We start from the raw sequence: 22,796 nt of genomic DNA on the forward strand, positions 1-22,796 counted from the left end.
CCTCCTTAAAGGGCCCTCCGCCCCGGCGGCTCCGGCTCGGCGGCGGGTGGGAGGGTCCCTGGAGGGGGGCGGGCCCAAGGTAGAGCCCCTCCTTTCCGCCCGACGGCCTCTCACGGCCCGCACCAGAGTGTGCCGGGCCCGGCCGCACACTGACCCGGGGACCGAGACCTCTGGCGACGCGCTGTGCGCCTAGCAAGTGGGAGGGAGAGCCGGGCGCGTCCCCGACCTGCCCACGCCCCCGAGGAAGGGCGCTCCGAGGGACGGAGCTGGCCGTCCGGGGGACTGCGGATGCCGCTGGGGGCTCCTGTTTCTGGAGGAAATAACTGAGGGTGCGGCGAGGCGGGGGGCGAAGACTTTGGATTTGACGCTGGTGGCAATCGCGACCCCTCCGAGAAATGGGAGGCAGTCCAACGTTGGAGTCAGCACCTGCCGCTAATAATCTGTACAACTCTGGGAGTGGCGGTTCGCACGCACAGAGCCGGGGTGGTCGGATGGAGATGTCTGTATGGAGGTCTATTTGCAAAGCTGAAGCGGTCTTGGTTCCTACGCGGCGTAGACTCCCGGGAGGGATGGGTCGGCCGAAAAGGTGGGCGGGGTCTTTGTGCTGCTTCTCCCCACCCTTTTTCCCCTCTTCCCGGTTCGTCTTCCTCTTTGGGAACCAGTGACCTCTCCAGCAGAGGGCGGCGCTCAGTCAGTGGGACTCGCAGTCCGAAGACTGAATTCTCTAGTCCCGACAAGAATGTGCTCTATGTATTCAGGTTAAAAGGCTGTAAATATTTTCGTAATTCTAACAGAACTTTGCCCTCTTCTGCGATCTTAGTGCATGCTCCAGGCTGACTTCATCGCGTCTCATAAAGATACCGTCTGAAAGCGGTCGAGCTGGATGAACTCTGATTGTCAGCCCTGATCCACCCTTCGGGCTACACTTCCTTCCACCCCGGGCGTTCCCTAGGTGCGTTCCCGACGTTGGTAAAGGAAAGCTTCTGCGCCCCCTGGTGGTCATAAATAGAAAAGGTGAGTAAATCGCACACCATATCTCCCCATCCCTGAACAAATTTTTGTTAGTGCACATTGATTAGCGCCTCAGGAAAAGAGAGCCTCGTGAGGGAAACAGAGATGTGAACAACTCTTTACATTAAAGTCTGGAAAGAGCCACAGGAGTCTGGAATCAAGATCAAGGATGGCCATATATCTGCTTGAACGCATCTGGGGATGGAACATCCAAGACCTCCTAGTTAAAGAGAATTGTTTTCAAAAACAAAAAAAATATGACTCTCAGACAACTACAAAGTGAACACACATCAAAGATTTTACTCAACTCATTAATTAACGATGGAAGAAGTAAAGTGTCAAAAACCTGTTCACAGAAGGACCCAAAAAACAGACACTTAAAACACAGGCAATCAGGATTGCTGAAATGAATATGTTAAATGCAAAACCCGCTTCTGGGGGTGGGAGAAGATCAATGGCACCTCGATCAGAAAGATTTTATTTGCATCTCTATGGACAAGAACTGTTTGCACTTTTTACATAGCAGTTTTCCAAGATTTACAGAACTGTAAAATAGTTACAGGACCATAGGAGGCCGGACCATTATTAAAAACGGATAACCCAGTGCTTATTTGGAGCAGCACATGTACTAAAATTGGAAGGATACAGAGAAGATTAGCATGGCCCCTGCGCGAGGATGACTCGCAGATTCAAGAAGCTTCCATATTCTTACCCTGCATTGGGCTCTCTGCTGTCAGCACCAGCCCAGTGGCTGCTTATCCTCTCGCCCACGCTCTCTGCCCCTCCCCAACTTGTGCTCTGTCTCTCAAAATACATAAACATACATGCATAAATAAATGCAGATAATCCAGAAAGGCCTGCCATACCATCTGACACCCAGTAATCATTTTGGGGCTTTTTTTCCATTTTAATTGTTTCATAATTTTTCCAGACACTCTCAAGGAAGCATCTTCCCTGGTTGAACAGTTCCAACTGTTTTTTTTTTTTAACATTTATTTATTTTTGAGAGAGAGAGACACATAGCGTAAGTGGGGGACGGACAGAGAAAGAGGGAGACACAGAATCAGAAACAGGCTCCAGGCTCTGAGCTGTCAGCACAGAGCCCGATGTGGGGCTCAAACTCATGAACTGTGAGATCATGACCTGAGCTGAAGTCAGACACTTAACCGGCTGAGCCACCCAGGTGCCCCAGTTGCAACTGTTTAAAAAAAAATTTTTTTTTCCCTACAAAACGAAAAATTCCCTCCCTATAATTTCCACCACTGTGTATTGCTCCTGGCCTTTGTCCAAACATTTAAGAAATGTAATGTGTCCTTCACAAGATGGGCTTTCCGTGAACAGAGAGTTGCTTTGGGGCCAGAGAATGATTCCTACACATACCTGGGAGGCCCGAATTGTAGGCAGAGCTTCTGCCACAAAACTTAACACTTAACACCACACGACTTATTTTCTCCTCTGTGAAATAAGGGGACTGATCAAAACTTGTGGTTCCCAACCTCTCCAAGACTAAGAGTATCCTATAGGCTTTGTTTGCATTCATGGATCTCTTGTTTTAAAAGATAACAAAGCCTTAATAAAATATATTTACTGGGGAACCAGAAATTTGGATTTCTCAGACTCATAGATGCAGAAAACAGTGGTGGTTGCCTGAGGTGGAGGGAAGGGTGAGCAGGGTCCAAATGGGTGAAGGAGGTTAAAAGATACAAACTTCTGGTTATAAGTCCTGGGGATGTAACGTGGAACATGGTGACTAGAGTTAACAAGAATGTAGTAAAGTCGCTAAGACAGTAGGCTGTAAAGTTCTCATCACGGGCAAAATAATTTGTAACTGTGTGAGGTCATAGATGTTAACTTGTGATCATTTTGCTGTAATATACCAAGTCATGCTGTAACCTTAAACTAATACCATGTAACACGCTAATTATATCTCAATAAAACTGGGAAGCCAAAAAGAAATTTGATTTCCTACGAGATGTTTCCAAGAAGAAAACATATAATAACCTTTTAGTTAGTCTATGGGCCCATAACGGAAATGACTGTATCATTTCCCTTAAACTTTTTAAAATATTGAAAATAGTGCAAAGAGCCCTCTGAACTCCAGCTAGAGACCAGGAACCTAAGAGAAAAAACGTCAGCAGACTTCTTATATCATGGCCTTCCACTTGAAGGTTAGAGACGTCAAGCCTTCTTTAAAACTCTCGTGAGGCATGAGCCCTATTTTGTTTATTTTCTGTTACTGTGTTAGTATTTGCTCTTCCATGACAGAAGGTAGGCTTTCACCTGCTAGTTGTGTACAAGAAACTGGGAAAAAAAAGTCAAGTAACTGGAATATGGGACCTGGGCAAGGCGAGTCCAGAAAAAGACTCTTGATATTGAGCCCAGGTGGACTCTAGGGTTTCCGTGTAGGTGTGGACGGGGACTCAAGGTCCCACCCTGATGTACTTTTATTTTCTGGCCCCCAGTGGAACTTGGTTTCCCATCCGCTGTGTCTTGGTGTTTCCCCGTAAATAAACATAGCCCAGATCAAGTCAAGTATTTGCATTTTAGCTATATGTAAATCAGCCAACTCTTAGTTTCCCCTTTACAGACGAACCACAGAGAGGATCCTGGCATTTGGCAACTCCGCTTCTTTCCCTCTCCGCCCTCCGAGCCTACTTCTTTCCCATTGGAGGAAAGGACCGGGCCTTGTCCCTCCTGGAATCTCCAGAGCCCCCTGCACAGCAGGTGAGGCCTCTCCAGAGGACAGCTCACAACATGGCAGCTGGCTTCCATCGGAGCAGACAGGGGAGAGAGAGGGGTGGAAGCCAAAGTGGTTTTGAAACTGATCTCGGCTGTGACATCATTTAGGCTGCATCTGTGCATTGGAAGTGACTCACCGGGCGCAGCCCACACTCACGGCGAGGGGATTGCACAGGACGATGAAGACTGGGAGCCATCTCAGTGGCTGAGTACACAGTTCAAATCCCAAATGAAGGCCAGAGTTAGGCCGTTTCACATTCTTACAGCTCCCCCCCGCCATCCCTGTCCAGGACAACGCTGATACATTCTCCAGGCTTCAGAGTAAAAGCGTCACCCTCCAGGATTGAGTTATGTGTCCCTCAGACAAGTCTCTGTGACACCCTGCACTTTATCATAGTCCCGACCACACTGTGACTTCCGTGGCCACTGGTCTGCCTCGCCCGCCTTCTGACAGAAGCTCTGAGGACAGCAGCTTGTCTCTTCTCTGCACTGATGTGGACCCAGACCCAGGCACAGGCCCAAAAATGTAGTAGGTGAAGAGCCAAACTAACGCCATGACAGGCTTCAAATAAACCTCAGAAACTAGAAGGCCTAAGTTACTGTTTTCCCAGGAGTGACTCAGCAGCGGTGGAAAGAAAAAATGACCCACAGCGACGTATTGTCCGAGCGAGCACCACCCCTAGCCTGGGCCAATCATAAAACGCCTGATGTTCCTGCTGTTTAGTGAGCCCGCTTAGTTTTAAGTTAGCCAACCACCCCGTGCCGCACCAACCTCTACCGATGCGCCATCATATCATCGTGTACTCCCTGCCCCTCACCCCACCTTTCACCCCCTCCCTTGCCCCCAACTGTAATAAAAACCCTGCCCAACTGACGATCAGGGCTCTCAGCACGGATCCACTGCACTGGGGAGGTCTGAGAGACCGAGCTTAAGCCCGAATAAACGCCCTTTGCTTTTGCATACATGACTCGAACTCCCTGGTGGTCTTGGTTTTTGGGGACCCCGTAATCTGGGCATAACAGTAGGCGTTCGGTTCATGTTTACCAAATTTAGTAAATAGATCTTCTTATAATATAGTTCCATTATGTCTTTCTTCTGATTGAAGCTCATCAGTGGCTTCTCATTATGAGTAGGGAGTACAGACTCTTAGAGTGGCATTCGCCCAATCTGGCCGGGCCCCCTGCACCCCATGATACACATGGCCCCTCATCAGCCTCACCAAATGCCCACCTCTTCTCTGAGCCAGATGCACCAAGGATTTCCCACCTACCTCTGCCTAATATGCCCTTAACCCTTTTCGTGTCTAACAGATTCATGTTCCTCCTTCAAGACCCAAACTCTGGTTCATTCAGGTGGCCCCTTGGCCCCTCTACCTGCCTGCCTCCAAGAGAACGTGTTCAGACCTCTTTTCAAAGCACACCCTGGCTCCATTGTTAAGCGTCTAACTCCGGCTCAGGTCATGATCTCATGGTTTGTGAGTTCAAGCCCCACATCAGTCTCTGCACTGGCAGTACAGATTTCCTCTCTCTCTCTGCCCTTCCCCCACTCTCACATGCACACTGTATCTCAAATAAACTTAAATTGATAAAGCACACCCCGTGTTGCCTTGTACCTCGCCGCTTACCCATCTGTGTCCCTGGCTAGACCATGAGCTTAAAAGCAGCAAACCAATATTCTTCACCTTCCTGGGCTACTGTGAGGTAGGTGGAATGCAAATATTTGGAGAATAAACCTAAGAACAGTTGGCAACTCACACACACATGCTCCCTGGGGATCCTCCTCTCCTCTCTCTGAGGAAGAAAGATCTTTCCTGGATCCTACCTCTTAAACGTGCAATTGCAACTCCCCGTGTTTTGGAGAATGAGTTCTATGTCACTGAATTGAGGGATTAAAATAACATGTTTTAGGGGTGCCTGGGTGGTTAGTTGATTAAGTGTCAAACTCTTGATCACAGCTCATGAGATCCAGCCCCGAATCCGGCTTTACGCTGACAGCATGGAGCCTGTTTGGGATTCTCTCTCTCTCCCTCCCTCTCTCGTTGCTCCTACCTCCCTCATGCCCACTTGCTCTTGCTCTCTCTCAAAGTAAACATTTTTTTTTAAAGGGCAATAGGTTAAACATAGTGGAGCGTAGGTGTAAGGCAACAGAATAACTATAGCTTTAAGATGCTTATACTGGGGCACCTGGATGGCTCAGTCGGTTAAGCAGCCGACTCGGGCCCAGGTCATGATCTCACGGTTTGTGAGTTCCAGCCCTGCATCGAGCCCCACTTTGGGCTCTGTGCTGACAGCTCGGAGCCTGGAGCCTGTGTCTTCAGATTCTGCGTCTCCCTCTCTCTCGGTCCCTCCCTTGCTTGCACGCTCTCTCTCTCTCTCAAAAATAAATATGTGGTCACTCAGGTCTAACAGGAGAAACCTAATAGGGGACCATGGGAATGGAAAAGTGGGGAAAAGAGTTGGGGAGAGGGAGTGAGGCAAATCAGGAGAGACTTTTGAATGCTGAGCAAAAACTGAGGGCTGAACAGAGAGGGGGGAAGGGGAAAGAGGGTGATGGTCCTGGAGGAGGGCACTTGTGGGGAATAGCACTGGGTGTTATATGGAAACCAACTTGGTAATAAACTCTATAAAAAATAAATAAATAAACATTTAAAATATAAATGTAGTAAAAAATGAAGTAAAATGTTTATAACCGTAAGCCATCTAGTATATTTCTCCATTTGGATATTATTTTTTTAAAGCGGGCTCTGTGCCCAATATGGGGCTTGAGCTCACAACCCTGAGATCAAGAGTTGCATGCTCTACCGACTGAGCCAGCCAGGTGCCCCTCCACTTGAATATTAGACTAACCATGCTGAATCTTTCATTGTACTTTTATAGCTTTTTCTCCACCACCCCTTAAGATCTCACAATAATTCAGGGAAGTAGAGTAGATGTTATTCCCCTCATTTATTACGAAATTAAGTACAGAAAAATGAAGGGCTCTCCCCAAGCTCCCAGAGTACAGCAATGGCGTGGTGGGATGGCAGTTTTGTCCTTGGACTTGGAAACCACACCATCCACGTCAAATCCCCCATTCTGCCCGTCTGGCTGTGTGCCCTTGAACACCTCACTTAAATTCCCTGTGTGTCAGTTTCCTTATCTGTAAGCAGAGATAAAATTAACACCATTCTCATGGCTTCTGTGATGATACATGGGCTAATATATGGCAATCCTTAATTCTCTTCTGCAATCACTTGAAAAGAAGCCCCCTAACTTGAGATGACTGCTTGTTTTCTCAAGAAGCATGATGGGGAATTGAAAAGTGCCTGGAATATTCCCATCGCTAGTGAAACAACCCTCTTGGTACTGAGTCCACATCAGTTAAGGCAACATCTTCCAAAGTAGATTCAACAGGATAAAAGGTTTCATAAGATACTCTAAGGAAGAGAAGAGTTTAGTGGTGACAGAGCTCAGAAAACATAAAACACATCCCTCATCTTAGCATTATGGCCGCATGTAAGCACGTTATAGGAACCGAGCAAACCTGGTTGAGGTTTAATAGGAGTTGAGATTTGATCGGCACGGTCATCTTCATGCTTGTTTGACCATATGAAGTTGGTCTCTCTCAAACACCTGTTACTCAACAAGACGAGTGTCCAGATAACACTGACCTCGTAGAATCGGGTTTCTGCCTTTTAAACGTGTGGTACATTTTCAGGAAATAAGGAAACAGAGGCACAAAGAGCTCATTCTCTCTTCTTCTGTCCTCACAATCCCCACCTTCAGAAATGCCCCCTGCTCCTCTTTGCACATAGATCTGGACACCTGCATGGTGCAGGTCAAATGCCACCTGCCTCGTCAAACTTGCCTTGATTCCCTTTGCTGTCCCTCCTCCGGAAGCTCATAACGTTGTATCACTTGCCCTTGGGCTACCATGCTTTGTGTTCCCTTTTTTTTTTTAAGTTTATTTATTTATTTTGAGAGAAAAGAGGAAGGGTAGAGAGAGAATCCCAAGCAGGCTCCACACTGTCAGCTTAGAGCCCGATGCAGGGCTTGATCCCATAGACCGTGAGATCATGACCTGAGCCGAAATCAAGAGTCAGATGCTTAACCAACTGAGCCCCAGGCACCCCGAGCTTATGTTCTTAAATGCCACTAGATTTAACTTCTTTCAAGGCAGGAGCTGCCTCTTACCTTTCCATTCCTTGCTCCACCTACCACAGGTAGGTTCATAGTAGAGTTCAATAAATAGTTGTTTCCTGTCTTCTTAAATGTTGTTGAATGAATACATCACTCACTATTTTTTTTAAGTAGACTTCACACCTAATAGGGGCTTGAACTCAAGACCCTGATATCAAGAGTTGCACACTCCATCAACTGAGCCAGCCCAAAGCCCCAATAAATCACTCGCTGTTCGACAAGTAGAGAAATAAATGAGCTGCTGTCGCCTCACAAAAAGACAGTAAACCATCTATGCTCTGATACCATTACCCTGAGACCAGGATCATTGTGAAACGGTCACCCTCCTGCTCACAGCCACGTCAGAGTCCCTTCCCGTCACTGTGTCCAGCCAGTGTTTGTCTTCCCAGAACTAGCTTTGCTCTACCTGAATCCAGATTTGGACCATTACCCCTCGCCTACTCAGAAAGGCTCAATTTAAAAAGCAGGCTTTCTGGGGCACCTGGGTGGCTCAGTCAATTGAGGATCCAACGCTTGATTTCGTCTCAGGTTATGATCCCAGGGTCATGAGATGAAGCCCCAAGTTGGGCTCTGCCCTGAGCATGGAACTGCTTAAGATTCTAACTCTCTCTCTCTCTCTCTCTCACACACACACACACACACACACACACACACACACACACTTGCTCATTTGTGCATATTGTCTATACTTAGTGTCTTTCGTCCATGTCTTCCTCAGTGCAGGCTGCCAGAACAAAGTACGACAGACTAGGTGACTTTATAAGCAACAGAAATTTATTTCTCAGAGTTCTGCAGTCTGGAAGTCTGAGGTCAATGTTGGATGAGGAGCCTCTTCCAGGTCCGATTTCTTGTATCCTCACATGGTGGAAGGGGCCAGGGAACTCTGTGGGGGTCTCTTTTATAAAAACCTAATCCTGTTCTTGAGGTCTCTACCCTCATGGGTGGTGTTGGGGCTGGGCGGGAGGGAGGGTGGGAACAGATATTCAGACCATAGAAGCTAGGGACAGATAGAAATGTGAGATGTGTGAGTGTGTGAGTGTGTGAGTGTGTGTGTGTGTGTGTGTGTGTGTGTGTGTGTGTGTCTGAAGGAAAACAGCAGAAGGAGACCCTATGGGCACAGGGAGAGTCAGTTAGATGCAGACAAAGAACTAATACAGAGTCAGAGGTTGAGCTGGAGACAGATCCACTCTGGGTATAAAGGTCAGAAAAAGAACCACAACTGTTAAACTCCAGTGCTTTCCCCGTCACCTTTCCCTGGAAGAGAATTGAGAACAAAGAGAATTCAACAAGGTGTAAACTCAGCATTTGCACTGCTGGAATCAGGAGAGCATGGCTCCGATGGTCCCGATTTGATGTGCATCCTTTCCTTGGCTCTATCCCCGCCCACACGAGCACCATGTGGGCCTGCAAAAAACTTGGGAACTGGATGCAGATTTTACATGTAATGGTGAGGATAGGTAATCATGATATTCCTGCCATATCTCCCTTTATTTTTTTTAACAGTTTTTTATTTTTGAGAGCCAGAGAGAGACAGAGCATGAGCAGGAGAGGGGTAGAGAGAGAGGGAGATACAGAATCCAAAGCAGGCTCCAGGCACTGAGCTGTCAGCACAGAGCCCAACACCGGGCTCGAACCCACGAACCATGAGATCATGACCTGAGCCGAAGTCGGATGCTTAACCAACTGAGCCACCCAGGTGCCCTGTATCTCCCTTTAAAAGTCACTAACTGTTTTCACTTAATGTATCTCGATACATCCAAAACTACCCCAGAATTTATGTCTGGTGGGCATTTTAATCTTCATTTTAGAAATGAAAGATCCAAGACTGAGAAAAGAAAAATGACTTTTCAAAAATAATATAACCAGGAAGAAGTAACAGTATAAAACAAGTGACCTCTTAGCCCACATCTCCTTGTCTTTCAGAAGGCATTCTCACTGGTTCCTTCCCCGCGATGTTGTCCAGAGCGTTCACTGCATTTAGGATAGCAGGAACCTCATCATTGTTCTCTTCAAAGCATCCTTAAGCTCTCTGTTTCTCATGCTGTAGATCAAGGGGTTCAGCACAGGGGTGATGAATGTGTAAACCACAGACACCACCTGGTCCCTCTCTGGAGAGTACCTGGAGCTGGGGCACAAGTAGATGAGGCTTCCACACCCGTACTGGAGCAGGACCACAGTCAGGTGGGAGGAGCAGGTGGAGAAGGCCTTGTGCCTCCCATTTGCGGAGCGGATCTTCAGGATGGCGGCCATGATGAAGACGTAGGAGAGGGCGATAAGCAGGAAGGGGATGGTGAGGACGGTGAGGCTGACTACAAACAGAGTGGTCTCGTGGACCCAGGTGTCTGCACAGGCCAGTCTCAATACAGGGAGGACATCGCAATAGAACAGGCTGATTTCTTTGCTGCGGCAGAAGGGGAGTTGGAAGATGAGAAAAGTCAGCTGCATGGCCAAGGTCAACCCCAGCACCAGAGACCCCAGGGCCAGCTGGATGCACAACCGCCAGCTCATCATGAGGGTGTAACGCAAAGGGTGACAGATGGCCACAAACCTGTCATAGGCCATGACGGCCAGTAGAATACAGTCAGCGCTGCCCAGGAAGATGAAGAAGAACATCTGGGCACCGCATCCAGCCAGGGAGATGAGCGCTCTCTCCACGGACAGGACACTGGCCAGAGTCAGAGGGGCAATGGTGGAGGAGTAGCAGATCTCCAGAGCTGCCAAGCTGGCCAGGAAGAAGTACATGGGGGTGTGCAGAGAATGGCTGATCCAGATGATGAGAGAAATGGAGCCGTTGCCGCCAACGCTGAGCAGGTACATGATGAGGAAGGCCACGAAAATCAGCATCTGCACCTCGGGGAGTTTGGAGAAGGGGCGGAAGTGGAAGTGAATTGTCCCAGTCTGATTTGTACCCTCCATGTCCTCACGGCACTGAACCTGCGGATGGCACGGGGCTGCCCGCCCTGAGGAGAGATTAACGGCAGGATCAGAGCTCCTCCAGGGTGACCCATTCAACCCTTGGCCTCTCCCTTTCTTGATCTCCTCAAACCCAACGTCTTTACCTCCTGTCTAAAATCAGCAACTCACTTCTGAATCAGACTTTTTGTTTCAATCACCCAGAAGTAGTTCACCGCAGAAGTCTCTCTTCTTAATTATGATAAAATATACACGTATAATACTTCTAAGTCTAGCCATGTATAAGTGTATGATTCAGGGGCATTAAATACATCCACCATGTTGTGTAACCATCACCTCTATCCATAACCAAAACTTTTTTTATCATCCCCAACAAAAACTCTGTACCCACTAAATAATAACTCCCCAAATGTCATCCTCCCAACCTCTAATTACCTCTATCCTGCCTTCTGTCTCTGTGAGTTTGCCTCTCCTAGGCGCCTCATACAAGTGGAATCATATGGTATTTGTCCTTCTGTGTCTGGGTTATTTCACTCAGCATAATGCTTTCAAGGTCCATCCATGTGGTCGCATATGTCAAATTTCCTTTTTTTTTTTTATGGCTGAATGGTATTCCATGGTGTGTAAATACCACACTTTGTTCATCCATTCATCTGTTCGTGGACACTTGGATTGTTTCCACCTTTGGTCTATAGTGAACGATGCTGCCGTGAACACAGGTGTGTAAGCATCTGCTCAAGTCAGCGCTGAAATCTTAAATCACAGAATACCATACTCAGACCACAAATTCCTCTGTGCCCTCATCCCTTGCCTGGTTCTCAAGAGCACAACCTTGGGGTTGGGCCATCTAGGTTCTAATCTCTGATCTCCCATTGACCAAGAGTATGACCTAGAGCACTTTGATGAAGACTTCTGCATCAGTGTCTCTATCTATAAAGATGACAATAGGACAGATCTCTTGGGATTGTTGTGGGAAGTAAATGTGGCCGGCTCCTGGTGAACTCTCCATGATTGTAAGCAATAATCAGGAATATTTCTCTTTTTCTACCTCTTCAAGCCCACTTTGATGCCTCCAGTTCCCCCCAAATAAGCCTCCTTTGGGCTTTGCTCCCTTCCTTACCCAACCAAGACCAAGACCTATGGTTCATATATTCCATTAGTCTTTGGCCAATGTTACCACCATCTGTGGCTCCTTGACTTTTTTCAACCCTGTTACCTTCTGTAATATCCAACCTGCCTATTCCAAGCAGAACAGGACTAAAGATTACAAAATCCTGCTGAGTGGGGCCCCAACAAAGGGGCATTATCAACACCAGCACAGACCCCAGTCCATTCTCTCTCTCTCTCCCTCTCTCTCTCTCTCTCAATCCCTCGCTCTCTCCTTCCCTCTCTCTCTTTTTCAAAAATAAATCAACACTTAAAAAAGCAATGTTTCAGTCACTTAACATATATTCATATGATGAACTATTATATTGCCATTAAAATTGTTATAATTAAGAGGTTTAATAAGGTGAGAAGATGCTTATAATACAACACTGAATGAAGAAAACAAAGAGGCAAGACTATGCATCACATGGACAAATTATGCGACCAATATAAAGGAGGACAGTAAACTCTTAGTGGTTTTGAGAACAATGGGTGATTACTGTTTTCTTCATGCTTTTCTCCACTTTTCAAATTTCCTTCAAGAAAAGGGTTTTTATTTTTTCAATTATAAAAGTTTCATTGATTTTTAGAATCCCTGTTTGAGAGGCAAGGAAACAGAAGTTCCTAACACACCCCTAGTTATACAAACAGTCTTTGTTGGGACCAGGATTAACGTCCATATACAGACTGAGTTTATTGTTACGAACCTCCCTTCCTTCTTTCCTTCCTTCCTTCCTCCCTCCCTTCTTTCCTTTCCTTTCCTTTTTTCCTTCCCCTCTCTTTTTTCCTTTATCCTCATCTCTTCTTTAAGTCAACCCTCTAGATTTAGCTCATCATTCTAATCTATCAAGATCATATTATTCCAGTGAGTAATCAATTTTGCTCCCACTGTCATCTACAAATTTAATGAACATGTCTCTCAAAGCTATAACTGGGCATTAGACATAACTCCTAGAAGCCACATCTCTCAAGCATACTACCTCCAGTGCCCCTCAAAATTTTCTTCAGAACATCAACAGGTTTTCAGAGACGTTTAAAAATAAAAAGTTCTCTCTGTGGAATGTCTTAAAAACTATAGTGAATTCCACTGCAATACACAATCATGTTGATTACAGACAGGATGTTCAACATTCCTTGGATAAGGAATTCAAATTCTAATTCTCATTCCTTAGATTTGCCTGAATTCACAACCCATTCCCCACACCCCTGGCCTGACACACACATTTCTCTCTTAATAAATACATGTCATCCTACTTGACTATTAAAGCTGCAAAATTCATGTTTCCCTTTTCCTCTTAGCTGCTAGGAAGCCCAAAACTAAGTTCTATATTCAACTGCTTATCATTCCTCAACTCCGGTAACTACATTTCTATTTCTCTCTTCTCTTCTCTACTGTGCAAGTTGATTTTGATCTTGCCATCACTAAGGTTTTATTGCAAGGCACTCTATTTTTAGGAGCATACAAAGCATAATAAATCTATTATATAAATAAAAAAATTATTCTTGCCTTTCGTGTCTTTATCCAGGGTGTTGATGAGTGGATGAGAAATCTCTCCACCATTCACTCCCAAACTTGCTTCTCCTCTGGGGTCCTCTCAATGGTACAAAGATAAAAATCCTGCGGGCTTGGTTGTAGTTAAATGTTCTCTTTCATTGTCTGCTTTTTTCTGCCTTTGCTCCTGCATAACTCCTTGTTACTTACAGGTTGGATCAGAGAATTCCAGCTCTCTTCTCACCCAGGAAATATAAACTCCCAATAATGTTGCATCTTCTTTGATGCGTCTCTTGGTACCAGTACTTCTTCCAAAGACTTGACAAACATTCACAGAGAGAGCCTTTCCTCTTCCATAAAGACCTTTGCATACTCCTCCATCTGCTTCCTTTACAGGGTGGAATTAGCAGGACTACTCACGCATTCACTCGTTCAACAAGTATTTTCTGAGCATCTACTATCAACCAGGCATGGAGTGTGTAACCTGGAAACTGAGTAGATTACACACTATTTTCTGGTGCCCCAACAAGCATGGACTCCTCCTCTAAGGACGGTGGATAACTCCTTCTCACCACTCTCAGGCAACCTAGGAAATCAGTCACATTATGAGGGAGAGACAGACTATTCTCTCGCCCTCAGTAGTGGACCGTTTTGAAGACTTATTTGTTGTTAGAATATTTGGCATAAACGGTGTCTCTTAATTCACTCCAGGAGATTGTATGAATGTTCCCATCCAATTTTAACTTTACCCCAGGCAGACCTCACAGGATCAGGGAATCCTAAGGTCCATTCCCCAGGGTCTAGACCACACAACAACTCATCAGCGTGGTCTTCCTTCTACTCTCCTTACCTTCTGCCTGGAGAGGCTGGCATCCACATCCTTCCCTGAGGCCGAGAGAAGGCCACAGTGGAATCCTCTTCTTAATAATCTTGGGAACCATGGAGACCAACTCTCTGAGAAACGGCCCAGCAGTGAGGGGAGCACACATCCAGACACTGTTAATCCCTCCCTGCTGCCTCTTCTCAAGGGAAAATCATGGGACCTCAGCCCTTGCAGAGACGGAATTCTGGGTTGTCTCTCTCAGCTCTCGGTTCTTCTCCTCTTCTTTCTGGGGATTCCCTGCTGGCATTGGTTCCATAAAGCCCCAAGAGGCTAACTTAGCTTTTCACTTGACCATCCCCTGTAGGTCATTGTTTGAACACAAATAGGAGTTGTTTGGAGACGTGATATTCCAAACTGATTTAACTGCTACTAGACTGAGCTATGTTCTAATCATGGCTTAATTTTTACTCTTCAAGTTTGAGAGAGTTTAAAAGATACACAATTTTAATGTTTTGTTTGTTTGTTTGTTTGTTTTGAGAGACACAGAGAGCATGAGCAGGGGAGGGTCAGAGAGAGAGGGAGATATAGAATCTGAAGTAGGCTGCAGGCTCTGAGCTAGCTGTCAGCACAGAGCCTGATGCAGGGCTTGAACCCATGAACCGTGAGATTATGACCTGAGCCTAAGCTCGACACTTAACCGACTGAGCCATCCAGGCCCCCCTATACAATTTTTATTAATCCAAATGGATATTAATATTTTGTGCACCTAGACAAATCCCAGGAATCTTTCAGAGCTCAGCCAGGTGTCATCTGTTACATAAAGCCATGTTCTGATGCACAGACCTTCCCTCACCCTCCTCCAAAAAGGAAAAGATCACTCCCTGCTCCGTGCTCTGTGGTGGCTTTGTCCTCACCCCAATTATACCACTTATCACTCTGTTAATTTTTTTTAACATTTATTAATTTTTGAGAGACAGAAAGAGACAGAGCATGAGTAGGGGAGGGGCAGAGAGAGAGGGAGACACAGAATCCGAAGGAGGCCCTGAACTGTTAGCACAGAGCCAGATATGGGGCTCACACTCACAAACCTTGAGATCATGACCAACTCAGCCACCCAGGCGCCCTTGTATTGTGTCTATTATAATACTTGTTACTCCATCCCACTAGGATAGGTCCTCGATGGGAGCAACTAACTCAACTAGGTATTGCATTGCATGGCGTAGGCAGTGCTAAGCACCTAACAGATGTTTGGTTTTCATTGATTGCAGAATATTAGAGCACTGGACATTCCTTTCTTTATTCACCAAATACTGTTCAAGACCCTACCACACACTATAAATTGTTCTTTTTACCAATAGTTGATAGTGATCCTTGTCAAGGCTATTATAAAATGTAGGAAGGAAATTTAGTATTTCAGTTATTTTTTAATGTTTTTTATTTATTTTTTAGAGAGAAAGAGAATGAGTGGGGTAGGGGCAGAGAGAGAGGGAGATACAGAATCTGAAGCAGGCTGTAGACTCTGAGCTGTCAACGTGGGGCTCAAACTCGTGAACCGTGAGGTCATGACCTAAGCCGAATTTGGCTGCTTAACTGCCTAAGCCACCCAGGCACCCCTCAAACTTCAGTTATTAATGAACAGTCTTTGTGGTTTATGAATTACTTAATGTCTTTCTTTCTCTTTCTTTCTTTCTTTCTTTCTTTCTTTCTTTCTTTCTTTCTTTCTTCTTCCTTTCTTTCTTTCTTTCTTTCTTTCTTTCTTTCTTTCTTTCTTTCTTTCTTTCTTTCTTTCTTTCTTTCTTTCTTTCTGTAAGTATTATTTATTTAAGTAATCTCTATACCCAACATGGGCCTCCAACTCACAACCTTGAGATGAAGACTCTTCCAACTGAATTACTTAATGTTTTTTTTAAATGTTTATTTATATTTTAGAGAGAAAGAGAGAAAGAGAGGGAGACACAGAATCTGAAACAGACTCTGAACTGTGAGCACAGAGCCCGACATGGGACTCAAATTAGCAAACCGCGAGATCGTGACCTGAGCTGAAGTCAAACACTTAACTGACTGAGCCACCCGGGCGCCCCAATGTTTTTCTTGACTTCAATTCAATTCACTCACTTGTTACATATCAGCATGTATTACGCTGGTTCTATTTTGTAGTGTCTCATGTTCATTCATGTGTCACCTAAACTTTTCATTTCAAGAACCAGTAACTGAAAACTCTCTGAACATTTTTAAAAATCAAGACCTACAGGGGCTCCTGGGTGGCTCAGTCTGTCAGTCATCCAACTCTGTACTTTAAGCCCTTGGGTTTAAGCTCCATGTCAGGCTCTGTGCTGACAGCCAGAAGACCCGAAGACTGCTTAGGATTCTCTCTCTCTCTCTCTCTCTCTCTCTCTCTCTCTCTCTCTCGCCTCTCCTCCTCTTTCAAAATAAATAAATAAACTTTAAAAAAGTGAAGACCTACAGGCATGTGTATACGTGTGAGAATGAGAGAACTTGGCAGGAAGTTGTCAAAGCGATCTAGAAAGAAAAATGCAAACCAGTTCCTGAAAAGCAATCACCAACCATTTGAAAGCCTAACTGACCTTGAACATGTTTTAGGAAGGATACGTGGGCAGGTGTCCACTCAGAGAAGAGCCCACGAAACCATTCTTTCTAGAGCCAAAGGTGCAGGCTGCAGGCCCACAAACCCCCGTCAGCCTGCGGGGAGCGTTCTGGTGGCCTCTGCCCCATCCAAAGCCCCAGAATGCAACACAGCAGAGCAGCAGTCGAGCCTGAGCTGGGACTCTGTTTCTTTGGAGCTCAGCCCCTTTCCCACTGAAGCCAGAGCCACAGTCGTGAATGAGACCATGCACAAGCTGGCAGTAGTTTACTAACTATTCCTCACAATGCCAGCTCTCTCTCTCTTTCCACTTCTTTTGCCCATCTTTATCTTTCTCTTCCTACAGCCTGAACAATGGTTTTCTGTTGGCCACATAATGTGCCTGTGCCTTACAGGTGGTAAATAAATATCATTTTTAAAAAGCTGCCAGGAGGGGCGCCTGGGTGCCTCAGCCAGTTAAGCAGTGGACTGTGGCTCAGGTCATTTTGTGAGTTCGAGCCTCGCATTGGGCTCCATGCTGACCGCTCAGAGCCAAGAGCCTGCTTCAGATTCTGTGTTCCTCTCTCTGCCCCTTCTCCACTCGTGGTGTGTGTGTGTGTGTGTGTGTGTGTGTGTGTCTCAAAAATAAATAAATACTAAACATAAAAATAAAATAAATGAAAGGGAAAAAAATCCACTGACTCCTTAGCAACTAGCACCAGCTCAGAGTCATCTTCCAATCCTTCTAGAATCAGACTCTAGGGAGTTTGGGAGAAAAAGTGACTGCACCCAAGGAGGCCATGAAGTGATTTCTATGACCAATGCACCTTTTTCTAGAGTGTCTCTTAACATTCCCCAGTGAGTCACTAAGTGCATCCAGGGGACCCCACCATCCAATCTGGTTCTCCCACAAACCACACTGGACATAGTCAGTAAATGTGCTATGTTTCCATGGGATGAGGGAGCTCAGTGAACTTTGCTGTTGGTAGGGGAGGCCTTGACCTTCACCATGATCTACGCCCTACCTCTCTAGAAAGAGAAACCAGAAAGATGCTGCAGCAAATGCTGTGTGACCCCAAAGATCATTTTCCTGAGAGCAAAGACCAGGAGTGGTAAGCTCTGAATTTCACTATGAATCATTAACTCATTGGGTTTTTACTATTCTTTCTTGAAGGATTTTCGTTTCTAGGTCAAACTTACCTGATTAACAATTGAATCTTAAAATATACATAAAAAGATTTGTGTTCAGTAACGTCCATGAGTGAACAGATTGCATTTTCAATTTGTTTGTGAGTTTTACTTTCACACAGCCTGGCGTCTGTCACACCAGACTAATTTTATTCAGAGCCAAGCCACCGGTCCATCCAATACACTGTTTGTCTTTTACAGAACCATTTCCTTAAGAGCTTTCCCAGAAGATGATCTTTATCAGGCTAAGTGTATTAGGTGAGAGAGGAAGGCAGGAAGGCAGGAAGGCAGGAAGGCAGGAAGGCAGGAAGGCAGGAAGGCAGGAAGACTGATCCGTTGTCTGGGGAAGCCTCAGCCCTACAAAGACTGCTCTACGGTAAAGTCTTCCAGGTAATGCGCTTGTGAATCTTCAAGAGGAAAGTAAAATATGCACTCTTCCCACTCTTAATTACTCTGGAGAGTAGGTGGAATTGGAACACAGGAAGGAGGCTTCCCCATCCACACTGGAGCAGGACCACGGGGGGGGAGCCGGTGGAGAAGGCCCTGTGTCTCCCCCTCTGCCCAGCCATGAATCATGACCAGATGCTCAGCTGACTGAGCCACCCAGGTGCCTCATTCTTGCCTGTGTGTTTTTAACATTTGTATCCAATGTATTTTTTTTTTACATTCGTGCTTGTTTTATTTTTATATATATTTTAGCTAGCTAATGCATAGTACAATATTGGCTTCAGAAGTAGAATTCAGTGATTCATCACTTACAACACCCAGGGCTCATCCCAGCAAGTGCCCTCCTGTTCCCATCACCCCTCTAGCCCATCTCCCACCCACCTTCCCCCATCAACCCATCAGTTTGTTCTCGATCATTAAGAGTTTCTTGTAGTTTGTTTCCTTCTCTTCTCTTCCCCCCCTCCTTTATATTAACCTGTTTTGTTTCTTAAATTCCACATATGAGTGAAATCACATGGTATTTGTCTTTCTTTGACTGACTTACTCTCTAGCTCCATCCACATTGCTGTGAATGGCAAGATTCCATTCTTTTTGATCACTGAGTAACATTCCATTGTGTGCTTTATCTACTTTATCTTCTTTATCTACTCATCAGTAGAGGAACATTAGGGGTCTCTGCATAATTTGGCTATTGACAATGTTACTATAAACATTGGGGTGCATGTACCCCTTCAAATCTGTATTTGGGGGGTGTTTATTTTTACTTTTTTTACATTTATTTATTTTTGAGAGACAGAGAGAGACAGAGCATGAACACGGGAAGGGCAGAGAGAGAAAGAGGCACAGAATCTGAAGCAGACTCTAGGCTCTGAGCTAGCAGTTAGCACAGAGCTCAACACAGGGCTGGATGGAACCCACGAACCATGAGATCATAACCTGAGCTGAAGCTGGACACTCAACTGACTGAGCCACCCAGGCACCCCAAATCTGTATTTTTGTATCCTTTGGGTAAATACCTAATAATGCAATTGCTGGATCATACAGTAGTTCTAAAGTTTGGTTTTTGAATGTATCCAATTTATTTTTAAGCTGCTTCACATCTTTTGTGGAAGCATACTAGAAATATAATTAATTAAAACTGGAGAAGTAATATATTAATTTCACCAAACACCATTGCTATCAATAAAATATCTGTTGAATCCCCACACAAGCACAACTAAACATATTTGGATGCCCCAGTAATTCTTGCCATTTGGTTCCCATATTCCCCCTTTTTCTCATGTGCAACATAATCAGATATGGAATAGGCTGGTTTTTATCATCAGTTGCTTTGCAGATTGAGAAGCGAATGAGGTTCTCTTCTTTTTCCCTTGTTAAGAAAGATGTGTTGGAAATACTTTTCCCTACCCTCAGCCCTTCATCTGGTCCCTGCCACCAACCTCCTTGACAGCCCTTCTCATTGCCAACTGGGGCTTGGGCTTCCCTTGCAGGAATTGCAGAGGCCATCGCCTGCCATGAGAAGCAGGTGTCTCAACTCCTTTGGGAAGGGCTGATGACCCATCAGGAAGGCAAGCCTTGAACAACTTAGTAAAAGTGGTTCAGGTGCAAGTGACAGAGGACTCAAATACATACATACACACACAATGATCATGGCTTCTTCCGTACTTTCCTATTCTTTTTAACGTTTTTAAATGTTTAGTTATTTTTGAAAGAGATACAGAGACAGCACAAGTGGGGGAGGGACACAGAGAGAGGGAGACACAGAATTCAAAGTAGGCACCAGGCTCTAAACCATCAGCACAGATGCAGGGCTCGAACTCATGAACTATGAGATCATGACCTGAGCCACTCAAGCGCCCCTGTACTTTTTTATTGTATTTTTACACATCCATGATCACACTTGACTGTCAACCCAACCCCCTTGAAATATAAAGACTGTTGTTATCACCATCCTCTTTTTTTGCATAAAGGAAAGGTGAGAACTAAAGTCCATGGCTAGACACTACGGTTAAATACTCACCACTTGCCAGAAAATACAGAGAAAGAATAAGCCCTTTCTTCTATGCCAAGGGGCCTTATAGACTTATTCTAGAGGCAACACCAAAACATGTGAAACTTGGTTGTACAAAAAGAAGATGATTTGATTTAGATAAAAGTCAAAAGAAGTATGGTTTAGTGAAAAGTGAAAGCCCACTGTCGGAAGAGTGGCTGGACAGACTTTATTAAGGCAGTGGGACTTGCACAGGCCTCAAATGGCAAAAAGAAAGGTCAGAAGACATTTGTGTATTTTAATTCATTGGGTCCATGTACCATCAGGGATGTAGGCTCTTAAAACAGGTAACAGAATGGCTTCCATTATATCAACTGCTACTGCTGCCCTGTCCATCCATTTATTCACTCTCTCCTTCACTGATACTCCTGTCCAGTTCTCCTTCTATGATGAGAGAGGAGGCTGACTAAGTAATCAGGGCCAATCCAGGGCTTCCTCATTGGATTTACCTAAAAAATGCACACTGATGAGCATGTCACAGGCTGAGAGAACCATGGAGACAGTCATCTCTCCGCTCCTTCCTTTTTGCTTTGGAGAGTCCTGACCTTCAGATCATGCCTCTACTAGTGTGGGAAATACTTTTTCTAGGAAGAAATATTTCTGGTTTCCTGAACCAGCACGTTCTTACCATTAGTCTTCTTACTGCATCAGTCACCTCTTGATTCCTTATGCTGTAGATCAAGGGATTTAGCACTGGTGAAAAAAAGGTGTAGACAACAGACACTGCCCAGCCCTCTTCTGGAGAATAGCTGGAGCTGGGGTGAAGATAGATAAGGGTGCAACACCCATACTGCAAGAGAACCACGATGAGGTGGGAGGAACAAGTGGAGAAAGCCCGGCGCTTTCCCTCAGCTGAATTCATCCTCAGGATGGTGGCCACAATGCAGCCATAGGAGAGGCAGATCAGGAGGAAGGGGACAGCCACCGCGGCCACACTGATGGCATACAGAGCTGCTTCATGCATGCGGGTGTTCGCACAGGCCAGGCGCAGGACTGCAGGCATGTCACAGAAGAAGTGGTAGATTTCACTGTGGCCACAGAATGGAAGGCGGCAGATCAGAATGGTCAAAGGCAGTGACAACAGGAATCCCAGCCCCAAAGAACCTAACGTCATCTGCCCGCAGAGTCGCCAACTCATGATGACGTGGTAATGCAATGGGTGGCAGATTGCCACATACCTGTCGTAGGCCATGACAGCAAGCAGGACACAGTCAGACCCTCCAAGAAGAATGAAAAAGAACATCTGGGCCCCACAGCCAGGAAGAGAGATGAGCACATGGCCAATGGAAAGGATGCCAGCCAGGGTCAGGGGAGCAATGTTAGTGGAGTAGCCAATCTCCCGCATGGCCAGGACGAAGAGAAAGAAGTACATCGGGGTGTGGAGGGAGTGACCTCGCCAGACTGTGAGCCCAATGGTGACATTTCCAACAAGGCTTCCTAAGTACAACAGCAAGAAGGCCACAAATAGGAGGGCAGCCACTGCTGGGTCCGTAGAGAAGGGATGGAAGTAGAAGTAGACCACTCCTGTCTGGTTTGCCTCTTCCATCAGACCTGGAACAAGGAAGAGAAGTGGTGAGAAAAGTGACTCTCCTGTGTCCTGGAGCCTGGAACAGGCCCCGCCGTGTTAAAAACACAGTCTGCAACCACTGAGTGCTTATCCTCAGTGCTGCTTTGGGAGTCCAGTTAATGTTATCTCTCCTCCCCTCTGCTTACTCTGCTCGCTGCGTGACCTTGGAGAAGTGATGGAGTCCAGCCCAGATAAGTTAAAAAGAGCTCGTGTTGCTCTCCTCCCCCGCCCCAAACTCAGGACTTCATTATCATAGTTTTGTCTTCAACACTCGACAATCCATTGTTTTGTTTTGTTTCGTTTTGTTTTGTCTACCAAACAAGGACCCTACTCTTATTTTGCCCTCTTTCATTTGTCCACCTGCATCTGCATTTTCATGGTGTCTATCCTGGACAGGGTTTTCATGCCCTCACGTGCGGCTCACCCTCCAACGGACCCAACTTACGAGACTTTTAGATCAACCCCTCTTAAACACTTTCTAAATCATATTACTCCACATTGACCCTAAACTTAACAAGTAAGAGAACCTCCATTTTGTCAATGCACCTCAATAAAGCTGAAGGGAAAAAAAATAAAGACCGTCTTATTCTTGCAATATCACACACAATTATTAGAGTCCAAGTCACAAAGTATTTTTATAAGTAAAACTAGCATGACTCA

The 22,796-nt window shown here is 45.6% G+C and overlaps 2 protein-coding genes, 1 long non-coding RNA gene and 1 other non-coding gene across 5 annotated transcripts in view; 2 read left to right on the forward strand and 2 right to left on the reverse strand.

Moving 5' to 3' along the window:
• Positions 1-68: 68 nt before the first annotated feature.
• LOC115272349 lies at positions 69-4,628 on the forward strand. The gene is made up of 3 exons (XR_003900388.1): positions 69-586; positions 821-1,014; positions 3,599-4,628. It is a non-coding gene; the product is annotated as an uncharacterized LOC115272349 (long non-coding RNA).
• Positions 1,615-1,722, forward strand: LOC115272820. The gene has a single exon (XR_003900477.1). It is a non-coding gene; the product is annotated as a U6 spliceosomal RNA (small nuclear RNA).
• A 4,940-nt stretch (positions 4,629-9,568) lies between the features above and the next one.
• The window catches only part of LOC115306084 (olfactory receptor 10V1-like), a 61,084-nt gene continuing 47,856 nt past the window's right edge, over positions 9,569-22,796 (reverse strand). Inside the window, exons 1-2 of one of the 2 annotated variants that reach the window (XM_029956285.1) lie at positions 21,198-21,271; positions 9,569-10,889 (exon numbers count right to left, since the gene is read on the reverse strand). In XM_029956285.1, the coding sequence (XP_029812145.1) occupies positions 9,907-10,845 (939 nt within the window). In that variant the 5' untranslated portion in view covers positions 10,846-10,889; positions 21,198-21,271 and the 3' untranslated portion in view covers positions 9,569-9,906. Of the gene's footprint in view, positions 10,890-21,197; positions 21,272-22,796 lie in introns of those variants that run through there. The other variant, XM_029956284.1, reaches the window with a different exon arrangement.
• Positions 20,382-22,796, reverse strand: part of LOC115306083 (olfactory receptor 10V1-like) — a 50,337-nt gene continuing 47,922 nt past the window's right edge. Inside the window, exon 2 of the mRNA XM_029956283.1 lies at positions 20,382-22,120. Coding sequence (XP_029812143.1) covers positions 21,117-22,115 — 999 coding nt within the window. The 5' untranslated portion in view covers positions 22,116-22,120 and the 3' untranslated portion in view covers positions 20,382-21,116. The remainder of the gene's footprint in view (positions 22,121-22,796) is intronic.

The sequence above is a fragment of the Suricata suricatta genome, chromosome 11, assembly GCF_006229205.1.
Source record: "Suricata suricatta isolate VVHF042 chromosome 11, meerkat_22Aug2017_6uvM2_HiC, whole genome shotgun sequence".
Lineage (NCBI taxonomy): Eukaryota > Metazoa > Chordata > Mammalia > Carnivora > Herpestidae > Suricata > Suricata suricatta.